At 47.4% G+C, this 24,500-nt stretch overlaps 2 protein-coding genes across 4 annotated transcripts in view; one reads left to right on the top strand and one right to left on the bottom strand.

Annotated features, from left to right (window-relative positions):
- Arsg (arylsulfatase G) overlaps window positions 1-24,500 on the bottom strand; it is a 132,891-nt gene that overhangs the window by 96,829 nt on the left and 11,562 nt on the right. The window contains exon 1 of one of the 2 annotated variants that reach the window (XM_057773450.1): window positions 1,110-1,342. The exons of the other annotated variant lie outside the window; for it this stretch is intronic. The gene's annotated coding sequence lies outside the window, so the exon portion shown is untranslated. Of the gene's footprint in view, window positions 1-1,109; window positions 1,343-24,500 lie in introns of those variants that run through there. 2 annotated transcript variants of the gene reach the window in all.
- Window positions 946-24,098, top strand: Slc16a6 (solute carrier family 16 member 6). Of its 2 annotated transcripts, none has more exons than XM_057773454.1 (6): window positions 946-1,286; window positions 10,891-11,129; window positions 14,803-14,946; window positions 16,282-16,410; window positions 19,298-20,110; window positions 21,584-24,098. In XM_057773454.1, the coding sequence occupies exons 1-6, from the start codon at window positions 1,039-1,041 to the stop codon at window positions 21,832-21,834; spliced, it is 1,824 nt and encodes a 607-aa protein (XP_057629437.1). In that variant the 5' UTR covers window positions 946-1,038; the 3' UTR covers window positions 21,835-24,098. The 2 variants fall into 2 exon arrangements, with proteins under 2 accessions (XP_057629437.1, XP_057629436.1); XM_057773453.1 differs by lacking the exon at window positions 946-1,286 and adding an exon at window positions 1,443-1,594.

Raw genomic sequence — 24,500 nt, 5'->3', positions numbered from 1 at the left:
AGTCCCCAAATCGGTGGGGCGGGGCGGGGGAATCATAGAGCAAGGGAAGGGTTTTTATTAAAATTTACAACTGGCGACTCCTCCCAGTGGCGACCCTCCAGGCACACTCCCAAAGTAGGTTGTCTGGAGATTCTAACATCAGAAAGACATTCTCTAAACCACAACCAAGCAACAGACCGGTTGGTAAAATCTGCAGGGAAATGCAGAGAACACAGCCTTTGCGGCGGAGCAGTTCCCAAATTTTCCCCTAGAGGTGTGAGATGGAGTCCAGGAAACCAACTTTGCGCCCCCTCTGGCTCTGAACTGTCCCTAATCCTCAGACGCACGTTGTTCTCAGGAGAAACTCTTAACTCTAGCTTCTCGGGCAGCATCCATTTAGTTCATAGTGACCTTGGAGTCAGGGGGCTCGGAGATGTGGGGATGCCGATCCCCTACAGAGAACTCCGGGGATGGGGGATAAGGTAGCCTTGCACCTGTGCCGGTGTCACCTCCCGCCTAGGCGGGTGCACGCGCACGGAGCAAAGGGGATGCTGACTCAGCCGTGCTTTTCCCTTCCCTTTCGCGCAGCGCGGATGCTGGTTGCTGCGCCTGCAGCCTGGGGGGGGGGGGGGGGGGCAATGCACCCGCAGCAGCCGAGCGGCGGGCTCCTTGGGGCCCACTGCGGCACTCCCTCCCCATGCCCGGAAGGGGAACTGGCGGGGCGCGCGAGTTGACGAAATTTTGGGGGGGAAGTGGTGCCTGGAGGAGGAACTCGGGAGCCCGCGCGTGCTCTGCTCACACCCAAACTGGAAGGAACCTGTTCAGTCCGGGACTAGCGATGCGCGGGACCAGCCCCGACGCGCGCCTCCCCTGCCCCCCCATCCTCCTCACTGGCTCCCCAGATCCTCAGGGCGCGGGCGGACCCGGGAACTGCGCTCGGAGAGGGGGTGCTGGGGCGCACTCGATCGCCCCGAGCTCGATCGCGCTCCCGCTTTCACGGCAGCCAAGTGCCGGGTTCCGATCGGGCCGGGAATCACACGGGCACGCGCGGATGAGGGGATGAGGGCGTCGGGCCAAGGACCCCAGAGGCGTCGGCGGGGATGGGCGACTCGCGATGGCAACGCGGTTACCTTCCGTGACCCCCAGTCCCCGCAGCCGGCAGGCGGGGCGCGTGCCTTGCGCGGCCCCGATCCACGTGGGCCCGCGCGCGCGCACCAGGCCGGCCCCCTCCTTGCAGGCGCTCGGCGCTCCCAGCACATGGTCGGCGGCGGCGCGCCCCCGAGGCCGGCGGAGACCGGCTGCAGCCGGTATAGGATAAGAGATAGGCAGAGAGACGCGGGGCCGGGGCTCGGGCGGCGGCACGCACGGCCCGGGAGGAGGCGACCGGGTTGGGGGGCGGGGGGAGGGTGTGGCCCGGTGGCCGAGGCTGGCGTGGGTTGGGGGCCAGGGTGCTCCAGGCTCCCCGGCCAGAGCCAACTTGATAGAGACTCGGGCCCACGCCCTAAGGGGTTAAACCTTTTCTCATGTTGCGGAGCGGTTTATAAGAAGGCTCGGGAGGCCCAGCCTCCGCCTTATTGGGAGCCTTTTGGGGTTTATTCTCTTCCCTTCTAACTTGGTGAGTTGGGTTTTTTTAATTATTTTACATGCTTAAAAGTTTGATTGTGGGGGTATGGGTTTTTGGGGTTTTTTTTGTTTTGTTTTAAATATATGTCTTGGGGCCTTTTTTTTTTTTTAGGGCGGGGAGGAGGAGGAAAGCACTTAACATTTTGAAGAGGTTAATCCGAAAAATATTCTGACAGTTGGGAGTGCGGGGGGCCACCAGCGTGACGCGCTCTCGGGCAGTTGTGGGCAGCTGAGAGTTGAATGTCCATGACCCTAGACAGATGGGTTCTGGGAAATACCTTAAAGGGTGGCCTGGGCTTTGATCGTCCCCAAACCGGGGTGAAAGGACCTAGGCTGTGAAGTGAAGAGAGTCCGGCAACCGTCTCAGATCGTCTGTGGATTTTCCACATGAAGTTGCTTGCGCGTCACCAGAGCGAAATGTCAAAAGAGAGGTACCTTCCTTCCCCAGGCTCTCTCGCGCGCGCGCACAAGGCGGCCACTGAGGCAGCGCGAGGGAAAGAGAGACTCCGGGTCTCTATCCCCTATTACCCCACTCCCCAGGGCGATCCTAGGGGGAGACAGATTTCTCCTCAGAGCGTGGGTCCCACACCTTGACGGTCTGCACTGTCACCCACTGCCAGCCGGTCCCGCGCAACTTCCAAGGTTCACGGGGCTACCAGCTGCAGCGAAGTGTCTGAGCTGAGCGGCTCCAGGAGGGGAGGGGAAAAAACGATTTTGCAGGGGAAATAGGTTAATTTCCTTCTTGGTTGTTTTCATTCTCTGCACCTCAGCAGACTAGTGATAGAAGTTTGTTAGGTGGCATGTAAAGTGTCATCAAACACGAGGGTGGGGGGAGGGTCGTAGAAAAAGCTCTCGGTTCCAACTGGAGAAACGCAATTACAACTTGTTAACCTGGTTCTGTTTGCACAGCTAGACGCTGTGCCAGCTCCTTTTGCGGAAGGAGGCTTTTACCTTTGTATTGAGATTTCAGCCTCCGTGATCTGACTGTTTTTGAAAAACCTTACTGATGAGTGTCTTAACTGCGAGAAACTGCCAGATCCTGTGCTGAGATCTCCCCGTGTACCAGCGCTATTATGTGGCTCTGGGGGGGGGGGACCATCATCGAAACACCTTTTCTGGCAATGAAGGGAAGGGCGTCTAAGATAGAAACTGACAGTTCGTAAATAAACAATGCAGCCAAGTGGAAAAATGGTCTTAATGAGTACCACTAGCCCTGAGTTTTCCTTCTGTGGTTTCCAGAAACAGGACTTTTCCTCAGTGGAACTCCCGGGGAAGACACTTAAATTAGGGGCTTGGGTTTCAACTCAATGGTCTTGCAAAACGGATGAATTGGTTGTAGCCAGTGATTCATACAACGTGGCTGAGGCAGCTTACCAGGTTAGAGTTGGGTTTTGTTTTGTTTTTTAAATAGAGACTTCAAACGAATTTACCCACTCTTAGACTGGTCTGGACCACTGGGACTAGAGACAACTTGTCAGAAGCCATATCCTCCAGGCTACACCTTGGAGGAGATTCCCAGTGCTTTGGTTCTGCTGACATCAGCAGCCATCTCGCTGCCTTCCAAGTCAGTCTTTTGAACTTCGACCGGAACTGACCCTAGGCTAACCCCAGAGGCTGTATGATAATCCAGTATTTGCCTTCATGCCAAATCCTTACAACAGCATATTAAAGTACAGTGAAAGTCCCAGGTAACATGTATCTCCAAGTCTTGTGGGATATCCATTTATTTAGTGCTTGCCTCCTCCACTCACCCCCTTCTGTGAGACAGAGTAGCCCCAAAATGGCCTGTGAAACTCACTGTGTAAGTGAGCCTGGCTTCAAACTCATAGCTCACTTCCTGCTGCGGCTTCCTGAGTGCAGCGTCTATAGGTCTATGAGCAATGAACCTCGTTCCATTTTGTTTCGTTTGACTGGTTTTATTTTACATTCTCTCCTTTGTCCTTCTTGAAGGAGACAATGCGGGAACCAAAAGCCACTAGGAAATATATCATGGGACACTGGGGGTCTTGGGAAGAAGCCAGTCAGACTAGTGGAGCATTCCAGTCAGATAATACCAGAGACTGCTTTCACAGATGAAACTGAGCCATCAAGAGGTTTCTGCCGGGGAGTGAGGGCTTCCAGAAGAGAAACCCGCTGGCCTCCCCGTAGATGGTAACTCAGAGCCAGTCCGGGTCAAAGGCCGTCTTTGAAATTGCCTCTCCTTAGGAGAAAAGATCTGGACTCAGACTCTAATTAGGTTCAGAATTCACGTGTTGTGAACCCTGAAAATCAAGAAGTGAGGTGGTCGCCCAGGATCGTCAGGTTGCTTAAGCAGCCTTGCCAGTTAGATCCCCACAAGGCCCTTCCCGCCATACCAACCGATAAACCAAAGGGGCGGGCTGTCTGTGTCCTGTTACTAGGTGAGGCTCTTGAGTGGTTGGGTTAAAGACTTAGGCTTCAGTTGCTTTGTGCTCAGTATGACAGTCTGTGGAGCTAGACAGCCTGCTGAACAAATGGCAGAGGAGGAGAAGAGCTGAAGAAACTGCTTATTCAGGAACCAGACTCTTCCTCAACTTAGGTGTGCGTTGCTTTGGGGGTGTCCCAAGACTCTTATTGTGTTTAGTAAACTTTGACGGGGCCTGTTTTTGTTTCTGTTGGGTTTTAATGGTTATTGTTTTGTTTTGGGGGGCTGTTTATTTCTTGGGGGGGAGGAGAAGGTCGACATTCCTGTAGCCCAGACTGAACTTTAATTTTTTTTGAGACAGTGTCTTGCTGTGTAACCAAGCCGGTAATCCTCCTGCCTCAGTCTTCTGAGTGGACCACAATACCTAGTTTTTTTTTTTTTGGTAAACTTTTAGCAAACATATGTGATACACAAAATGTTATACAGGCAGCCGGTCTGGGAAGAGGAGCTGATTGCCTGCCTTGTGCAATCCCTGCCCCCTCCCCCACTGGTGTTGAAAGAGGGGCTCATTTCAACCCAAACCAGCTCAAACTTGCCTCATAGCCACAGGTAACCTTGAATTCCTGACACTCATGCCTCCACCTCCCCACATGTTAGGTAGCATGTTACCATGCCCAAGATCTTATGTTCTGTCTTAGATATCACATGCCCGTATCATCTCCCAGTAAGGCTTCCACTCTGTCATTAGGGCTACAGTGTGGTCTTAGCTCACATATAGTAGCAGGACACGGGATGCTCCAGACTCATAAAGGAATAAACTTCGGAGTTAGTTTGGTGTGGTCATCTTACCTTTATGATGATCCCAGGAACAAGGAAGCAAGTTTTGTTCCCCTTAAACCTGGATTACTTGGGCGTGGTTGGTCTATGGTTTTAATTCCAGCATGTGAAAGGCTGAGACAGGAAGCTAGCTGGGGCTATATCATAGATGCAAGTGAAAGTTATATTTGGTTGTAACCAGACAGAGAGGCATAGACGGAAAGCAGGATTTAAAAGCCACAAGTAAAGGCTGGGCGGTTGTGGTGCACGCCTTGCCTTTAATCCCAGCTCTCGGGAGACAGAGGCAGGCGGATCTCTGTGAGTTCGAGGCCAGGCTTGTCTACAAGAGCTAGTTCCAGGACAGGCTTAAAAGCTAGATAGATAGATAGATAGATAGATAGATAGATAGATAGATAGATAGATAGATAGATAGGTAGGTAGGTAGGTAGGTAGGTAGGTAGGTAGATAGATAGATAGATAGATAGATAGATAGATAGATAGATAGATAGATAGATAGACAGATAGATAAAAGCACAATCACCCAGTGGGGCTCAGAAAATAAATAGAAGCCAGAAGTTGACTGTCTTCTGGCAGCTGCCACAGATCAAATCTGATGTCCAGCTGCTTCACGCCCACTTAGGCAAGACCCTTCCAGGGTTCACGTTTTTCCTCTTAGCTCAGTTAACTTGGGCCACCCACTAGGTTCAGCCTGAGAAGTCAGTGACCAATAGAGTTAAAGGCTAAGTCAGACAGTGTTGGCTGGGTGATGCAGGGGCATCTCCAGTCACTGCTGGCTTTGGTGGAGCACGCTTTTAATCCGAGCATTTAGGAGGCAGAGGCAGGCAGACCGCTATAAGTCCAAGGCCAGCCTGGTCTGTGTCCACATCAAGTTCTAGGACAGTTAGGGCTACGTAGAGAGACCCCGTCTCAATAAACAACAACCAAGAGATTCCCCAGTTGCTTTTCCTTTGCCTGAAGAGTGTGGAGGAGGTGGGAATTGACGAGCTCAAATCACACAGTTGCGTGGCTAAGCAGTTGAAGACCTCTGTATATGGAGGTCAAGGACACTTTGGGGATGGTGAGGTGGCTGAGTGGGTAAAACTGACAACCTAAATTCAATCTCAGGAACCCAGCTGATGGAAGGAGAGAGCCAACTCCCACAAGCTGCTCTCTGACCTCCACATGTGAGCTATGGCATGAATACACCCCGCTCCTCCCAAACATACCTTTAAATAAATAAGTTAATATAATTTTAAAAAAAATTGAAGAGTGCTTCGTCAGGCTGGGGGTGTAGTTTAGGTGTTAGACTGCTTGCCTGACATGCACGAAGCCTTGGGTCCCTGGTATCACGTGGGCCATGTGTCATGGCTGATGCCTACAGTCCCAGCACTTAGGAAGTCTTGGAGGAACTTGAAGGGTCAGAAGTTCAAGGTCATCCATAGCAGTTAAGAGACCAGCCTGAGCTAAGTGAGACGGTCAAAACAAGGTGCTTTGACAAAAATGCCTTCCTCGCAATGAACATGAAAAGCACTTCCCTCCCTGGCCTTTAGTCTGCTGCTCTATTGGCTTGGACAGTCTGATTCTGGACTGTTTGGGCCAAAACCCTTTACCTCCCTGGACCTGTTTCCCTGTTTTGCCAATGAGGAAGAGAACAAGCTGACTTTGGGCTCCCTTGCAGCCTCAGCCTCCTGTAATTCTAATTTCGTTTGAAGGCTGTAGGTTGGTCCTCGCATCACCCAGCTTTTTCAACGGCAGTGTGAGCAGCTGCAAGAGGAACTTTGAGGTTGTCTGGACACAGCCTTCTGGTGATGGGGAACTCCAGTTCAGCTCAAACTACATTTGCGGTGGTGGCGCACGCCTTTAATCCTAGCACTCGGGAGGCAGAGGCAGGAGGATCTCTGTGAGTTCAAGGTCACCCCGGTCTACAGAGTGAGTTCCAGGACCAAACAGCCAGCGCTACATAGTGAGATCCCCCATCTCAAAAAAGAAAGAAAGAAAAACTAGGTGTGACTTGATAGTCAAGACATAAAAATCAGATTTTGAGACCTTATAATCTAATTGAGCAAATAAATAAGACAAAGGCATGAAAGGAGATAATTCCCCATTATGTGGTCCTCCCCCATGAAGATCAGACCACCTTAGCTGAGTTTGCCAGAGGAGGCCTGATGGAAAAGGAGGACCAGAATGAACAGGACTGTGGAGGATACCACGGCAGCCGTAGAGACTGTGCCTGCAGCTTGAAGAAATGATGGCTAAAGGCAAGGTAGCGGGAAAACAGCAAGAGCCACCAGAAGGAAAAAGGCTACCGAGATAGGCTGGGCTCTGATTATGAGGCGCACAGAAAGCGAGGCTCCTTAGTAGGCTTTATCCTTCAGAAAGAGCAAAGCGATTGGCAAGCACACACACTCACACACACACCTAGCAAGGCAATGTTAGCCTGGAGGAACCTGTGGACTTCACAAGGAGAAAGTACAAGAGATGGATTAAATGACAGCAAAGGCTTTTTTTTTTTTTTTTTGGTTTTTCGAGACAGGGTTTCTCTGTGGTCCTGGAACTAGCTCTTGTAGACCAGGCTGGTCTCGAACTCACAGAGATCCACCTGCCTCTGCCTCCCGAGTGCTGGGATTAAAGGCGTGCGCGCCACCACCGCCCGGCTCAGCCTAGGCTTTGACAGCTGCAGGCTTACCACCACTATGACCTCCCTTCCCCAGGGACAACCGCTGTCTCAAAGCCAACACTAGGAAGTGCTTGATGGCTGTGTGTGGTCTTCTGCCCCAGCAGCCCACCTTCAGGGGTGACTTTGGAAAGGCGATGAAGGAGGAGTGTTGGAGAAACCTCCTTTGCTGGCGACTCCCATCATAGATCGAATACTTTCCATGTCCAGGACACTCATAGCTGCCCTGAAACTGCCCAGACTCCAATCTGGAGCTCTTTCCCAACCCTTGCTGCCTTTTCATTCATTCTCAGGCACGGTGGACAGCGTGCAAAGGCCTTTGCTACAGTAAGCCTGGGCCTCCTAACACGGCCCATGTCCTGTTTCCCTCAGCCAAATACTTAACAGGACCCGAATTTGAGAACCTGAGGACATAGCTCCTTCAAATACCAGACTACCATGGGGGAAATATCAATAGGCTGAATGAGAATAAACTGGGTTAGATATGTCGCTGTTTAAGACTTGTGAACCAGCCGGGCGATGGTGGCGCACGCCTTTAATCCCAGCACTTAGGAGGCAGAGGCAGGCGGATCTCTGTGAGGTCAAGACCAGCCTGGTCTACAAAAGCTAGTTCCAAGACAGGCTCCAAAACTACAGAGAAACCCTGTCTCGAAAAAAAAAAAAAAAAAAAAAGACTTGTGAACCAGGAGCCAATGAGGTGTTTGCTTTCCATTGTGCCAAGCCTGACTACTTGCCTTTCTTATCCCCAGAACCCACACTGTGGGAGGAGAGACTGAGTTCTGAAAGTTGTCCTCTGACTTCCCACAGGCATGCTTAGTGCAGTGCTTCTCAGGCTGTGACCTCTGACCTCTACAAGTTGTCCCCTGACTTCCACACACATGCATAGGCACATGGGCACACACACATATTCACAGAATTAATTTTGTGAGACAGGGTTTCTCTGTGTAACAGTCCTGGCTGTCCTGGAACTCACTTTGTAGACCAGGCTGGCCTTGAACTCACAGAGATCCGCCTGCCTCTGCCTCCCAAGTGCTGGGATTGAAGGCATGTGCCACCACTGCCCTCCAACCACACAATTTTTAAATTTAAAAAAAAACCCTCACAAGCTCGCTGCATTCATTCAAACTTTTGTTTTTTTCAGTTACCCTAGTACATATAAAATGCCAGCCACTTGGTAAACTGAGGCGGGAGAACCCCAAGTTTAAGGCCTGCCTGAGCTACATGTGGAGTCCAAGGCCTGCCTGAACAGCTTATCAAGATTTAAAAAAAAAAAAAACTGTGTCAAGATTAAAAAAAAGAAAAAGAAAAGTCAGGGTGGGGGCGGCATCTATAGCTCAGTGATCCTTTCCCCATCTAGCTTGTGCAAGGCCCTGTATTCCATGCTCTGTACTGCAAAAGGAAAGGAAAGAAACACATTGGCCTTATGTCTCGGTGTGTAAGTCAGGAGAAGGACTACGTAAACATCTTGACAAATCTGAAAACTTCACCAGTGAGCAGTGGGACAATCATAATCCTCTGTTGTTGTTTGTTTGGGAGGGTGGTTTGTTTTGCTTAGAGGACAGGGTCTCACGTAGCTCAGACTAGCCTTGAACTTGTTAGGTATGTGCTAAGGCAAGAGTCCTTATTGTCTTGACCACTGAGCCATCTTTCCAGCACCTCCTTATTGCCAATATGAGCTCTGAAACTATGGTTTAATTTGTCAGTGGGGAACACTACCTTTTAGTCGGACTAAAACTATGTAACTAAGGCTTCATAGTATATATAGTTTAATCTTATCACTCCATTGGCTTTAGAATCCCCAGAAGACACACTTCTAGACTTGTCTGTGAAGGAGAAGACACACTTCTAGACTTGTCTGTGAAGGATTAGGCTAATTGACTAGGAAGCCCCTCCTTAAATTGGGCGGGGCCCTCTCTTGAAGCGGCAAAAAAGGGAGCTCGGGTTGAGCCAAGAGAGCCATTGCTTTCTGCTTCCTGACTCTTCAGCCCCTGATTTCCTCACCTTTGATGGATTGCATCCTTAGACGGTGAGCCAAAAGAAACCCACTTTTCCATAAATTGCCTTTATCAGGGTATTTTTGTCTCTAAAATAACTATAACTTGACCCATCTCCCTCCAGCGTTAAATTAGTGTTTTTAGCTGTGTTAAGACTCAGGACTGTTGCTGGGCGGTGGTGGCGCACGCCTTTAATCCCAGCACTCGGGAGGCAGAGGCAGGCGGATCTCTGGGAGTTCAAGGCCAGCCTGGTCTACAAGAGCTAGTTCCAGGACAGGCTCCAAAACCACAGAGAAACCCTGTCTCGAAAAACCAAAAAAAAAAAAAAAAAAAGACTCAGGACTGTGTACTCCGTTATTTGGAGAGAAAGCCATAATGAGATCAGAAGTAACTGAAGTTGACATGCTAAGGGCCTCACGGGTCTGGAATGCCTCATTTAGCCGATCTTAAGTGTTTGTCATGTGTGATTGACTTTGAGGAACAAAATCTAAATTCAGAAAACGCTTAGGTTTTCACGAACAGAGAGTTGCCTTCTGTCCAGGAAGGTACGTCTACGTGGGACAACGAACAGTAATCTGGATGCTGTTTGCTGAGGGGGAATCAGGAGCTAGACGGGTTGACTGGGTGACTTGAATGGTCAGTGCTACTAAGGAGAAATGCATAGGAAGTCACAAGCCACAAGGGCTTGTCTCGTGGAAGGCGTGGCCAATCCCCTCAGGGTTTGCTTCCTCTTTCTTTCTCTTTCTTTTCCTTCTTTCTTTCTTAGTTTTTTTGTTTTTGTTTTATTTTGTTTTTTTAAAACAGGGTTTTTTTTTTGTGTAGCCCTGGCTCTCCATTTGTAAACCAGGCTGGTCTCAAACTACAGAGATCCACCTGCCTCTGCCTCCTGAGTGCTGGGTGTGTGCCACCATGCCCGGCTCCGGTTCATTTTCTTCATCTGATTTATATTCTTGGATATCTGCACCGATGCTTGGTCTGGTGGGCGTTCTGTGTCTCAAAGGGCCTTCAAGTAATCTCTGGCTCCTTGTCTCTGTTTATTGTTTCTCCCTTTTAATTATGACAGGCCTTATTTTCAAATTCTTTCTGGGCCCCACGTATAATTCAAAGATAGATATAAAATTGCATAAGACTATACTAACTCTGCATGATCTAAATATTTAGTAAGTAGTTCTTACCAGTGATGGTTACTAAAGATGATTAGAATCAGATGGGTGTGGTGGCATGGACCTTTAATCCCAGCACTTGGAAGGTGGAGGCAAGATGATCAGAAGCGGTCATCCTTGCGTCACCAGTTCAAATTCAAGGCCAGCTTGGTCTGCGTGAGACTCTGTCTCACAAAAGAGACAAAGATGAAGAGGAGAGAGGAGAATGATCAACCCTCCAGGCTGGTCTGAATTCTTTCTCTCGTGTTTTAATTTCAGATCAAGAATGACCCAAAAGAATTCAAAGCTTTGTTCCACAGCCAATGTGTATACCCAAGTGCCTGATGGAGGATGGGGCTGGGCAATAGCTATTGCTTTTTTCTTCGTTGAAGTCTTTACCTATGGCATCATCAAGTCATTCGGCGTCTTCTTTAATGACTTAATGGACAGTTTCGATGAATCCAACAGCAAGATCTCATGGATAATATCGATATGTGTGTTTGTGTTAACATTTACAGGTGAGTACACGGATGATATCAATATGTGTGTTTGGGCTGGGCAGTGGTAGAGCACGCCTTTAATCCCAGCACTCGGGAGGCAGAGGCAGGCGGATCTCTGTGAGTTCGAGGCCAGCCTGGTCTACAAGAACTAGTTCCGGGACAGGCTCCAAAACAACACAGAGAAACCCTGTCTCGAAAAAACAAAAAAACAAAAAAATGAAAATGAAAAAACGTGTGTTTGGGTTAACGTTTACATACTAGTATATCTGTCAGCACAAGCCTAGCCTTCGCATGCAGCCCTTTTAGTCTGTCTGCCTACCTGACAACAGTTGTGTATCTGTGATGCAGTTTCTCATAGGTCCTGCTGGACTGACCAGTCTCAGTTAAGGAATGCAGTTTTCAGAGGGTTGGGGACCGGCAAAAATTAGGAGACATTGAAGTAAAGACCACAGTTGCCAAATGTAATGCCTTTAGTCTAATACACACATTAGACATGTATAGTCTGCAGCTTGGGAGGTAGTTCACTGGGACAATGTAGGACCCTAGGTTCAATTCCCAGCACCATACAAAAAGAAAACGAAGTGAGACACCCATAATGTGTATGGTGCTAGTAGTCGGTAGAGCACTTTGAAGACAGTGGTAAGCCCCAGTCCTCCAAGGATGCAGTTACTGGCTAAGGAAGCAACATTCAAAAGTCCCTAGGCAGTGGCTTCATCAGCCCATGCACTGAAGATGGAGCCATACACATTAGCATGGCCCCTGAGCAAGACTAACGTGCAGAGCCAAGAAGCATCTCATTCTTTTTAATGATTAAGGATGTTCTGCCTGCATGTATATCTGAGTACCATGGGCGTACCTGGGCCAAAAGGAGTCTAGAAGAGGATACAGGATTCCCTGGAACTGGAGTTACAGACAGTTTTGATTCACTGTGTTAGTGCTGGGAATTGAACCTGAGTCCTGTGGAAGGGCAGTCAGTGCTCTTAATTGATGAGCCACTTCTCCAGCCCCTCTCTGTTTTTAAAAAGAAACTCATCTGGGACTGGAGAGGTGGCTCAGAGGTTAAGAGAACTGGCTGCTCTTCCAGGGGTCCTGAGTTCAATTCCCAGCAACTACATGGTGGCTCACAACTATCTATAATGGAATCGGATGCCCTCTTCTGGCTAAAGTTGTAAATGCAGATAGAGCACTCAGACATAAGATAAATAAATATATCAAAAAAAAACAAAAAAACAAAAAACTCATCTAGCATACTAAGGCTCTGGGCTCATAGTGACTTCCTGAGGAAACAGTAGAAACATTTCATGGTGGACACAGGAAGAAGAGAGATGGGATGGGTAAGGGGTAGGGTTTTCACTCACAGACTCAGCCAGCCAGGCTGAAAATGTTACACGGCTGTTGACCACCAGAACTAGGTCTGCCACGGTTAACACAACCAAAAGTCTTCCTTGTTTCATCAGTCCACCCTATGCATGCTGTAACAGGTGTCTGCACGCCGTTACCTTATATTGGATTGTAAGAATCTGGAGAGGTAAGCACACGGAGGACATGCTTAGGTTATGTGCAAATACTACGTCGGTGTAAGAAACCTGAACACCCGTGCATTTGGGTCTCCTTACAGGAGAGAGTCCCAGAAACATTCCCCATAAGATTATAATTTTTGTTTTTTTTTTCTTTATTTTTGTAGTACTAGAAACTAAACCTCATGCATGCTAGGCAAGCATTCCACCCCTAAGCTATACCCCCACTTGTAAAATTACAACTACTGTCCTGGGGACACGGAGTCCCATCACCTGACTCCCCAAAACCTGATCCGTCAGGGCATAATCCTCCCAAATCCAGCAGCGTGAAGCAAGATGGGGGTAAGGGCTGGTGCCGCTCTTACACACTCGGTGTCGCTTGGATGGGCCTGATTTGAGTGTGCATGCTGACATCTGATGCTCATCCATCTGTGAGAGCCAACACCAAGGCTTTTCTGAGAGGGCAGCGTGCTGAGGTTGCCTCAGGAAGCCAGCCAGGCTGCCCTTAGCGCTTCCCTGACTTAACACCACAGCAGCGTCGCCTATGAGGTTACTGCTGAGGTTAGAACCACTCTCTGAATGCAGTTCATTTTAGCCATGTAACCTCCTAAAAGGATGCTCTCTCTCCTCTCGGTTTGTTTCTGAGAGAGGATCTCACTATGTAGAAGTGGTTGTATCAACATCTGCCAACATAAGCTTGCAGGTGCTAGTGGCCAAGGTGATAAGAGTTTGATCTCTGAGACCCACGTGGTAGAAGCAGAGAAACAGCTCCCGAAAGTTGTCCTCCAGCTACCTCTGGTGCTCCTACAGACAACATACAACACATGGTGCTCCCACATACAACACACATACATGCATACACACATACAATTTTAGGAGTTAAAACAATGTATGTTTACATTCTGAATTCTAACACTGCAGAATTCCTTCCTTTCCCCTCCCATCCCTTCTGTCTAGTGTGTGCCTCTTTGACGCAACTCTCAGTGGTTCACATAGCTTACTGTCCCTCCTGCCTGCGTTAAATAGCACGTAAGTAGGAAAGAATTTGCTAGATTTCAGTGTCCCAGGGGATCGAGTGTATAGAAAGTCAAGCAAAGTAAGATTCCTCAGTGTTCTGCCATCGTCTTTTAAGTGAACGTGTCTGAGAATTGGCCTATCCCCGTCCTGTATCAGTCAAATGGAACCAAGTAGACTTTAACCACAGATGGGATTCTTTTAAAAGAATCCGAAGCAGGGATGATAGAAAATAAAAACAATTAGAGCGATCCCAAGGAAAGCCAGTATATGCTGGAGAACCAAAGAAATGCATACGTTTCACATGGCAAGCCAAGATAGTTCACCTAAAAATGCCTTTTGTATACCTACCCTCGTCGATGCTTTAATTTAAGGCATTGCTCGTGCTGGGCAAGCGCTCTACCCCTGAGCTCTACCCCAGCCCCTTGTTTTCCTCTTGTTAATTTGTTGTTAAGGTACTGGGGGATTGAACCTAGGACCTGGCTGTTGCTAGCAACTGCTCTGCCCATGAGAGCTGCATCCCACCCTCACCCCAACCAAGGGTGGCCTTGAACTTGCAATCCTCCTGTCTCAGTAGCTGAGATTGCATTTTTGTACCAGGGCCTGGCTCTTTGTGGGTTTTTTTATTTGTTTGTTTGTTTGGGTTTTTTTGGTTTTTCGAGACAGGGTTTCTCTGTGGCTTTGGAGCCTATCCTGGAACTAGCTCTGTAGACCAGGCTGGTCTCGAACTCACAGAGATCCGCCTGCCTCTACCTCCCGAGTGCTGGGATTAAAGGCGTGCGCCACCATCGCCCGGCTCTTTGTGTTTTATTTTATTTATTTATTTATTTATTTTTTTTGGTTTTTCGAGACAGGGTTTCTCTGTGGCTTTGGAGCCTGTCCTGGAACTAGCTCTGTAGACCAGGCTGGTCTCGAACTCACAGAGATCCGCCTGCCTCTACCTCCCGAGTGCTGGGATTAAAGGCATGCGCCACCATCGCCCGGCTCTTTGTGTTTTAAATTGGAGCGAATGTTGAAATAACCTCTGGCCTGACCTATAGCCGGTGCAGGAAACACTAGGTTCTTACATCACCCCTTCAAGTCCACAGCTTGCAGGAAGGAATCGCCAGCACAGAAGCCCAAGTTCACAGGTCACTTTCTGTCCCTTTCCCCCTCTGCAGCGCCCCTCTCCACAGTCCTGAGTAACTGCTTTGGACATCGGCTGGTGGTAATGGCAGGAGGGCTGCTCATCAGCACGGGAATGGTTGCTGCCTCCTTCTCCCAAAAGGTCTACCACATGTACATCTCCATCGGGGTCATATCGGGTGAGTGTCTCTCTCCGTGGCTTGGAAGTTCTCTCTGCATGCCTCCCTTGAAGAAAGGAGGAAAGTGAACCCAAATTGTATTTCTTCTTTTCCCTTTTTTTTCTTTTAAGTTAATTATGTCTGAGATCAGTGATTTTTGAGTCAGGTGATATGGGTCCCGGGTAAAGCACCCAGAGCTTCGTAAGGGGAAAACAGTATGCTGGACTTAGTCTTGGCGGTGTCTAAGAAGGCATTGATAGTGGGTGATATATATATATATGTGTGTGTGTGTATGCCTAGTTTGCAAATTTTAAATTTTGTATGGAGCCCTGCACACTTCAAAAGCCTACGCTGGCCAGACAGGATGACACATGCTTATAATCTCAGCACTTGATGGTGAGGCGCAGACAGGGAGAGCATGAGCATGAGGCCAGCCTGAGCTACATGTCTCAAAAGAATAAAGGAAAAAAGACATTTATTTCAAATATAAATATTACATAAAAGCTACTATTGATAATTGATTCCACTGTGAATTATATAAATTTGGGGAGCTTTGGAGAACAGTTCTCAGTTCTTTTTTTTTTTTTTTTTAAATACATTTATTTATTATGTATACAGTATTCTGTCTGTGTGTATGCCTGCAGGCCAGAAGAGGGCACCAGACCCCATTACAGATGGTTGTGAGCCACCATGTGGTTGCTGGGAATTGAACTCAGAACCTTTGGAAGAGCAGGCAATGCTCTTAACCTCTGAGCCATCTCTCCAGCCCTCTCGGTTCTTTTTTTTTTTTTTTTGAGACAGGGTTTCTCTGTAGCTTTGGAGCCTATCCTGGAACTAGCTCTTGTAGACTAGGCTGACTTCAAACTCACAGAGATCCGCCTGCCTCTGCCTCCCGAGTGCCAGAATTAAAGGCTTGCTCTACCACCGCCCGGCCAGTTCTTAGTTCTTATATCTTAGTATCTATAAACGACTGTTGCAGTATTTCTTTATTTATTTTTGAGGCAACCTCCTGTATCCCAGGCTGGCCTCCAAGTGACTGTGCAGTAAACAAAGGTAACCTTGAACACCAGACCTTCCTGAGTGCTGGGGTTACAGGTGTGCATTAATTACTATGCCCACTTCTCTGGATACTGGGGACTGAACCCAGGGCTTTGTGCATGCTAGGCAAGTACTAAACCAACTGAGCTACACCCGCCGCCCTTCGGGGCTGAGATGAAATCCATTTTCTTTGCCTTCGTTTTCTGCAGGATGAATGGGTTGGCTCCCGGAACTCGTACAAAGCTCCTGTACGCTAGCCAGCCCTCCAGGCTCAGACCATGGGTGGTCCTCACTGGCCCTTTTGATTGTCGTCCACAGGTTTGGGGTACTGCTTTAGCTTCCTCCCAACTGTCACCATCCTGTCACAGTACTTTGACAAAAGGCGTTCAGTGGTCACTGCCGTGGCGTCCACAGGAGAGTGCTTTGCTGTGTTTGCTTTTGCACCAGGTGAGTGACAATGGCTCATGAGCGAGGGGCCAGGTAAGCCACTCCGGTGCTATTGCTGTGCGAACAAGTTCCCATCATGTGGGTGCCTCTCCCTCTGCATAAGGAGCTGTCACTTGCGCTCTCCTTGGCGCGTTGTTAGGATCTCCTCCTCCTCCTCCCCTATTTTAGGAATTCACACTGTGTTAATCTTAGTCCGCGTTTTACGTAAACGGGTACATAATCAGTGGTAAGGCTTTCTCGAAACACAAAACGATAATCCCTACATTATTTAGTGATTTGGACTGTTTATATTATTATCATCCCCTTTCCAAAAGAGCTTACATTCGCTGTAGATTTAAATCATGCCGACAAAAATCAGTTTTCTTGTATGCCCACGAATAATCTCGTAGCCAACACTTTATCCCTGGTTTATCTCCACCAACTTAATGTTAATACAGGAAATACAAGGAAAGTGACGTAGTGGCTAGATAGTCTTCCACACCCAGATTCTTTTCTTTCCCTCCTTCCTTCCCTGACGTGCCCTGTCCTTGCTGAGGATCAAATTCGGGACCTTTAGCAGTCTAGGTGCCAGGTGAGTGTTCGACCACTGAGCTGCTGCATCCTGACCCAATGCTCTTTCTTGAATGCATCGGGTGGGCTGTGAGATTGCAAACAGGAGTGATTAGGAGCAGAATATTATCATATCTGAAACTTTTCAGGTGATTCACACCTGAAATATATATGGTTCACGCATATCTATCTATCTATCTATTTATCTATCTATCATCTATCTATCTATCTATCTATCTATCTAATCTATCTATCTATATATCTATATATAGAGAGAGAGACATACATATATAATATATACACAGACAGACAGAGAAATCATGTTACTTGTTGAATTTAGGTGAAGCATTTGGGTGCCATTCTCTCCCTTAAAAGAATAGAGCAATGACAAGAGACGACATCAGTGGCCTGCGAGCACCCGAGGGTGGAAAAGCGTATTATTCAGTAGTACTGGGCACTACTCCTGGCATCTGGTTCATACTTAAGAAATGTTCCATGGGGACCTGGACAGATGGCTTGGTGGTTAAGAGTACTCACTGCTCTTAAAGAAGACACAGGTTCAATTCCCAGCACCCACAAACCCACATGGTGGCTCACAACCACCTGTAACTCCATTCCTGGAGGATTGGTGTCCTCTTCCGGCCTCTGAGGGTACTGCGTGCATACGGTACACATTCCTGCAGACAGTCTCACACACAGAAAATACAAATAAAATCTCAAAAAAGGGGTTTTGTTTGTTTTTTCACAGTTTCACTGTGGTGATGGAGATGCATGTCCTTCTTGATCATCTCCCTCTCAGCTGCTTCTGGTCAGCAGCCTCCGCCCTGCCCTGGGTTCACAGTGAGAGAGGCGAGCACCGTGTGGCTCAGGACATGATCAGCGAGAAACTGGAGCGCTGTGTCCTTAAATGCTAGGATAAGAGAGAAAGTCTGTCTTTTGAGTTAGGGTCTACAGTGGAGGTCTGCAGGCATCTGTAGAGAGGGTGGACAGCCCTCAGGAAACAGTGAGAAAGCCCAGGGTCTCAGGGCGGCCGTGCTTAGGAGTTTGGTATCCAAAACAGGGACAGCCAAAAGGAAATGTTAGCTTTTTTTTCTCTTTGTTTTTGAGACTGGGTTTCTCTGTGTAGCTTTGGAGCCTGTCGTGGAACTTGATCTGTGCACCAGGCTAGCCTTGTACTCACGGAGATCCGCCTGCCTCTGCCTCTTGTGCTGGCATTAAAGGCGTGCGCCACCACTGCCCAGCTAGGAAATGAAAAGCAGGCAAGCTTCCTGGTGAGGGTCTTGGCAACTGTCTCTTATTTTATTTCTTATTTACTTCATTGCTAAAAAGATGGAGAGAGCGCATAGGATGTTTAGTGATACATTCAGAGTCAGATAAATCATGTTTACCAAAGGTCAGCTAGAAATTTTTAAAAAAATACTTAATTTTTGTGGTACCTGGGGGATAGCACCCAGGGCCCCCTGCATGCGAGTACCTACCACTAAGATATAATATACTCAGTCCTGGGAATATGTTCGGCTTTGGGGAGCGTGTGTGTGTGTGTGTGTGTGTGTGTGTACTGCTCAATTCTGCTGTCTCAGCACAGAGCATCCACTATGTGAACGTGCAAACATGGTTCAATTCCAGCCCAGTTTTATTAACAAAAACAGAGAGTGGCTGAGATTTGACCTGTGGGCTATTGTTTGTTGAGCCTTAATGTGGACTGCAGGCATAGCCTCCTTCTTAGGCCTCCGCCTGAAAATCTCAAAGCTTTGAAAAACTAGGCTGACAGTTTTTATAACATGATACTGAGTGTGCACATTTTCTTACTTTCACAAAATGCACCAGAACTCAGAATAAAGGGTAATCTACAGAGCTGGGGCAATGTCTCCATGCAGCGCAAGCGTAAGACCCTAAGTTTGAATCCCCTGCAGCTGTATGGTGGCACATGCTTGTGTTCCCAGCAATGGGGAGATAGAGACTGAGGGATCCCTGGGATCAACTGCTCTTGCCGAATTCCAGATTCAATAAGAGAGTCTGTCTCCAAGAGTAAAGAGGCGAGGACTATAGCTCAGTGGTAGAAAAGCCTTAAACTTAATCCCTATCACTGCATTAAAAAAAAAAGACAGCAATCAAGAAAGACAGCCAGCAACCCAGCATTGGCCTCTGACCTCCACATTGCAAGCACATACTTGCCACTTTCACCCAAACTATAGTCTAGAATGACTGCATTCACCCTACCTTTGAGAAAAATTTGTTATTAAATTTTTATCCATATTTCTTCCGGGAATTGCTTGCTGGATCTGGGAGTCTGTTATTGACCTTGGCTTTTCCTTTCTTTTGCTTCTGTCTCGTCAAGCCATCACAGCTCTGAAGGAGCATATTGGCTGGCGATACAGCCTCCTCTTCGTGGGCCTGCTGCAGCTGAACATCGTGGTCTGCGGCGCCTTGCTGAGACCAATCATTATCAAAGGACCAGGGTCACCGAAAACAATCGCTCACGAACCCCGGAGGGAAGTGCAATATATGCTTGAAAATGAGAAAACAAGAACCTCACTCGACTCCATCGACTCAGGAGTGGAACTAACTACCTCACCAAAAAACGTGCCTAGTCAAGCTCCCACGGAGCAGGAAGCCAGGGCCGAACAGCAGCAGACCCTGGTGGCTGTCCCCAAGCACAACCAGAAGAAAGCCCCGCTGTTAGACTTTTCCATTTTGAAAGAGAAAAGCTTCATCTGTTACGCACTGTTTGGCCTCTTCGCCACGCTGGGCTTCTTCGCCCCTTCGCTGTACATCATCCCTTTGGGTATCAGTCTAGGCATTGACCGCGACCGCGCGGCGTTTCTACTCTCTACAATGGCCATTGCTGAAGTGTTCGGAAGGATCGGGGCCGGGTTTGTCCTCAACCGAGAGCCCATCCGGAAGATCTACATTGAGCTCATCTGTGTCATTTTACTGACCGTGTCTCTTTTCGCCTTCACGTTTGCCACTGAATTCTGGGGTCTCATGTTGTGTAGCGTGTTTTTTGGCATCATGGTTGGGACCATAGGAGGGACCCACATCCCACTGTTGGCCGAGGATGATGTCGTTGGCATTGAGAAGATGTCCTCCGCGGCAGGAGTCTATGTCTTCATCCAGAGCGTTTCAGGGCTGGCAGGGCCACCCTTGGCAGGTAATGAAATTGCTTTTTCCAGATTTACTTGTGGACATGCGTGCGCCGGGGTATGCCTGTGCCGTCGTGCCCATGTGGGAGTCAGGATGACTTGGAGGCAGTCGGTTCTCTTCCACCTTGTGGGTCTGGGCTCAGGTTGTCAGACTTGGCAGCAAGCACCTTTTACCCACTGAGCCATCGTGATGGCCCCTGCCAGGTCCGTTAAGAACACAGAAAGCAAGCCTGTTTGCTTTAATCTTCCTAAGTTGTGCTGACTTGCTTCATGGGACCGATTGTAAAGTCTACTTCCATTTTTAAACTTGAGTTAAATTTTAGTTTTCCCAGATTAGAGCTCACAATAGTTAACCCTCTTGGTTTTAAAAAAGCCTTAAAAATTAAGGCAGTGGTCTTTTTGTTTGTTTGTTTGTTTGTTTTTGTTTGTTTGTTTGTTTTTTGAAACAGGGTTTCTCTGTGTATATCGGGTTGTCCTGGAACTCACAATGTAAATCAGGCTGGCCTCGAACTCACAGAGATCTGCGTGCCTCTGGCAGTGGTCATTTTTATTTTATGCATATTGGTGTTGCCTGAATCCATGTATGTGTACCGTGTGCATACAGGGCATCTGGAGGCAGAAGAGGGCACTCTATGCCCTGGGACTGAAGTTACAGACAGTCACAGGCTACCATGTGGGCTGGGGATTGAACCCAGGTCCTCTGGAAGAGCAGCCAGTGCTCTGACCCTCTGAGCCATCTCGCTGGCCTCCCAAATACCTTTTTTTTTTTTTTTTTTGGTTTTTCGAGACAGGGTTTCTCTGTAGCTTTTGGTTCCTGTCCTGGAACTAGCTCTTGTAGACCAGGCTGGCCTCGAACTCCCAGAGATCCGCCTGCCTCTGCCTCCTGAGTGCTGGGATTAAAGGTGTGCGCCACCACCACCCAGAATAATACCTTTCTTAAGAAGAGAAAAAGAGCTGCGCATGGTGTTGGACACCTATAATTCCAGTACTCAGGAGGCTGAGGCAAGACAGTCATAAGCTTGAGGTCAGGCTGGGCTACATGGTGAGTTCCAGGTCCCCCGGGTTGTACAGAGAGACCTTTCCTGGAAAAAAAGTGAGAATGATTCACATTGGTCCTGTAGTTCCATTAACCCAAAAGTCAGATGGCAATAAGGTTATAACCTGCATGATTTCCTTCGACAAGGCACCATGACAGAAAACACGTAAGAGGCTTGTTGGGTTCGCAGACATGGGTTCTGACTGAAGTCACTGGTTCGCCGTACAACCACTGCTGTGACTCTGAGGCCAGGCTTGAACAACATAGTAGATTTCAGGGCAGTTTGGGCTACTTGTGAGACCTTGCTCAATAAATAAATAAAATAATAAGACTACAGTAGTAGGTAGATCGTGCTAGGAGAAGGAGTTTTTTGATTGGATAGAAGCTCAAGTGAGAGGCTAGGCGTAGCAGTGATGTCACTAACAGTGCCAACGCTTTCTTCTAGGCCTACTGGTCGACCAGAGCAAGATCTACAGCAGGGCCTTCTACTCCTGCGCAGCAGGCATGTCCGCGGCTGCTGTGTGCCTCGCCCTGGTGAGACCTTGTAAAAAGGGTCTATGTCAGCATCCTCATTCAGGGGACAGCCAGCCAGACAGTCATCACAGGAAGGCGTTACAGGACATTCCAGAAGACTTTCTCGAAATGGATCTTGGGAAATGCGAGAACAGGGTTCATATGAAAATGGATCCAGTGTGACACATTTTCATGTCACAGCTTCTATGTTGCCTGGGAAAAGAGCCTGTGGGGTAGGCGCCGACCACTGGACCCCACCTTCAAATTCCAGAAAGGAAATGCATGTGTGATCAGCAGTACCAACATCTTTCCCTTTCCCAAGACCCTTTTGCTTGCTCTTTAAGCCAAAACCAAAACAACCAAACACTTCCATACAGGAATCCAGCTCTATTCAGTAGCAATACACAGATACGTGGAAGGATGCTGGGCCACATCCCAACACCAAAACTAGGCCATGAATTAATTGGCAAACTGGTGTTAAACGTGTTCATGTGTGTAAACTACTATTTTATAAAGCGACATCCAGCCCAAGTCATGGAAATGAATTGGCCAATTCCAAAAAGAAAAAACAATCTTGCATCATTAAATACATTGCTAATTTTCAGAAATACAAACAAATTATTTTTTAATCAATTTGAAAAATTCTACTAAAGTTTAAACTGATAAACTATGGCTTCTGAGTTTTCTAAATACTGCATGGAAAGAAAGCAACGCTTAAAAACTAAGCATTTGATTAATATGCAAAAAATTAAAAACATATAACAACTTGAACTTCAAAGATTACTACTTCTCTTTATGACCAGCCATTACCACAAGTTTTTCCATAGAAATGTTAAATTGCATTCATCTTTCCTATTGTTTTTCATAATTCAAGAAATAAGTGACTGTAGTGTCTTTAATTTAAATCGATATTTATTATTAAGTTATTCTAGGTTGAGTAGAATGATCAAAAGAAGGGCCGGTGAGATGGCTCAGTGGGTGAAGGTATTTGCAGCCAAGATTTATGACCTGAATTCAACCCACATGGTAGAAAGAGAGTACCAACTTCGAGTCGTCCTCTGACCCCCACACACATGCTAGGACATACATGCACCCACACATATATACACACAAAAAAATTTAAAACATAAAAAAAATCTAATAATCAAAATGAATAAAAGGCTTTTTTTTTCCTTTCGGTTTTACGAGACAGGGTTTCTGGAACTTGCTTTGTGGCCCAGGCTGGCCTCGAACTCACAGAGATCCGCCTGCCTCTGCCTCCTGAGTGCTGGGACTAAAGGCATGCGCCACCACCGCCTGGCTTACAGGATTTTTTTTTAACCTCCCTTCTGCAGCTCTTTAGAGGCTTCAGAGAGCTTTTCTTGTCTCCTGACATCAATCTCCTGACAGCCCAAGCTGTAATGATTCTTCAGCATTGTGAAAGGCAATGTGTGCTATTTAAGGGCGGGGGAGCTAATGGATGGCAAATCGCCTCCGTTTTTAAATGATCACCTAAGAATACTTGAGGATCTTCTTTGGTCAGAATTAGAGTTCAATGAATTGTTAGAACATTTCCAGTGGTTTTCTTTGTCGTCGTCGTTCAATGTTTAACTGTTGAAGCATTTCTTGGTTTTGTCTGCAGTTGGAGAGATGTTTCTGTGACTATCAAGAGTTCCAAGTTGCAATTTACATCTTCCATAGAACTTGATTGTCCTACGTTGCCATGGGTACCAGGTACCCGGTCACTGCTGTTGGCAAGTTCCACTACATGTGTGTATCGTGTTCTGCATTCTAGCAGTTCTCTGTAAAGGGGGCAGGGCGAGGATGAGAGGGGGCTGCCTCCTTGCCTGGTTGACGGCATCTCCCCAACTGGGTGGCTGGTGCTTGCTGCTTAATATTTCCTCATCTTTACTGTTCAAGAGACAACTCAGGGGGAACATAGAACAAGCCTAGTTGGGTTACAGGTACACACAAGCTTGAATCTTTCTCTGCACTAAGATGAGAGTGGCATAGTTCCTCACCACCGGCTACCTTTTATACAGCATCTTATCAGCCATAGAAATAGGACAATCTGTAAAACTTTGGGGAGGGTGAGTGACTTGACAAAGTGTCTGTCCAAAAAAAAAAAGCAGACACACCTTAAACAAGGTGGATGTAGCTAAGTTCTGTGGGACTGCCCCGAGAAGCACTTCACCCTTGTGGGCAGTTTCGCGGACGTCCGTGACTTCAGCACTTTACGACCTATTTTGTACTACGAATGTTCGATACGATCTAATATTTATAACTGATTTCTGAGGGATCTACTCTAAGTTTATTCTGTTTACTGCATGAGACAAGAAAATGGATGCCAATTTCAGGATGTCAGCAATCGGGTGTAAATGTTGGGAAGGGAAAAGAAAAAAGAAAAACACAGATCGCTGATCCATTCTGTGTGAGTCACATTCCGGTACTTCTAGATTTACAATAAATTTATGGCTTTTTATTTAAAGAGTCTGATGCTCTTCTGTATTGAGTGCTTTTTAATGATTTCAGAAACTGCAAAGTCTTTGAACTGCTCCAGGACACACAGGATTCTCAAGGCATGGGCAACGCAATGTTCCTTTTTTTTTCTTTCATCCATAGTCAAGACACAGAGAAAAATGCCCAGAAACTTTTTAAAACATAATTTCCTTAATTCTTTAAAAAAATTCATACAGAATATTTTTAAATTTATTTTTATTTTATGTTCATTGGGTGTTTTGCCTGCATGTATGTCTGTGTGGTGTGAGGGTGTCAGATCCCCTGGAACTGGAGTTACAAACAGGTGTGAGCTGCCATGTGGGTGCTGGGAATTGAGCCTGGATCCTTTGGAAGAACAGTCAATGTTCTTA

The sequence above is a fragment of the Chionomys nivalis genome, chromosome 7 (genome assembly GCF_950005125.1).
Source record: "Chionomys nivalis chromosome 7, mChiNiv1.1, whole genome shotgun sequence".
NCBI classification, from domain to species: domain Eukaryota; kingdom Metazoa; phylum Chordata; class Mammalia; order Rodentia; family Cricetidae; genus Chionomys; species Chionomys nivalis.
The sequence above is the reverse complement of the archived record's forward strand: the minus strand, read 5'-3'. Positions and strand labels throughout refer to the sequence as shown.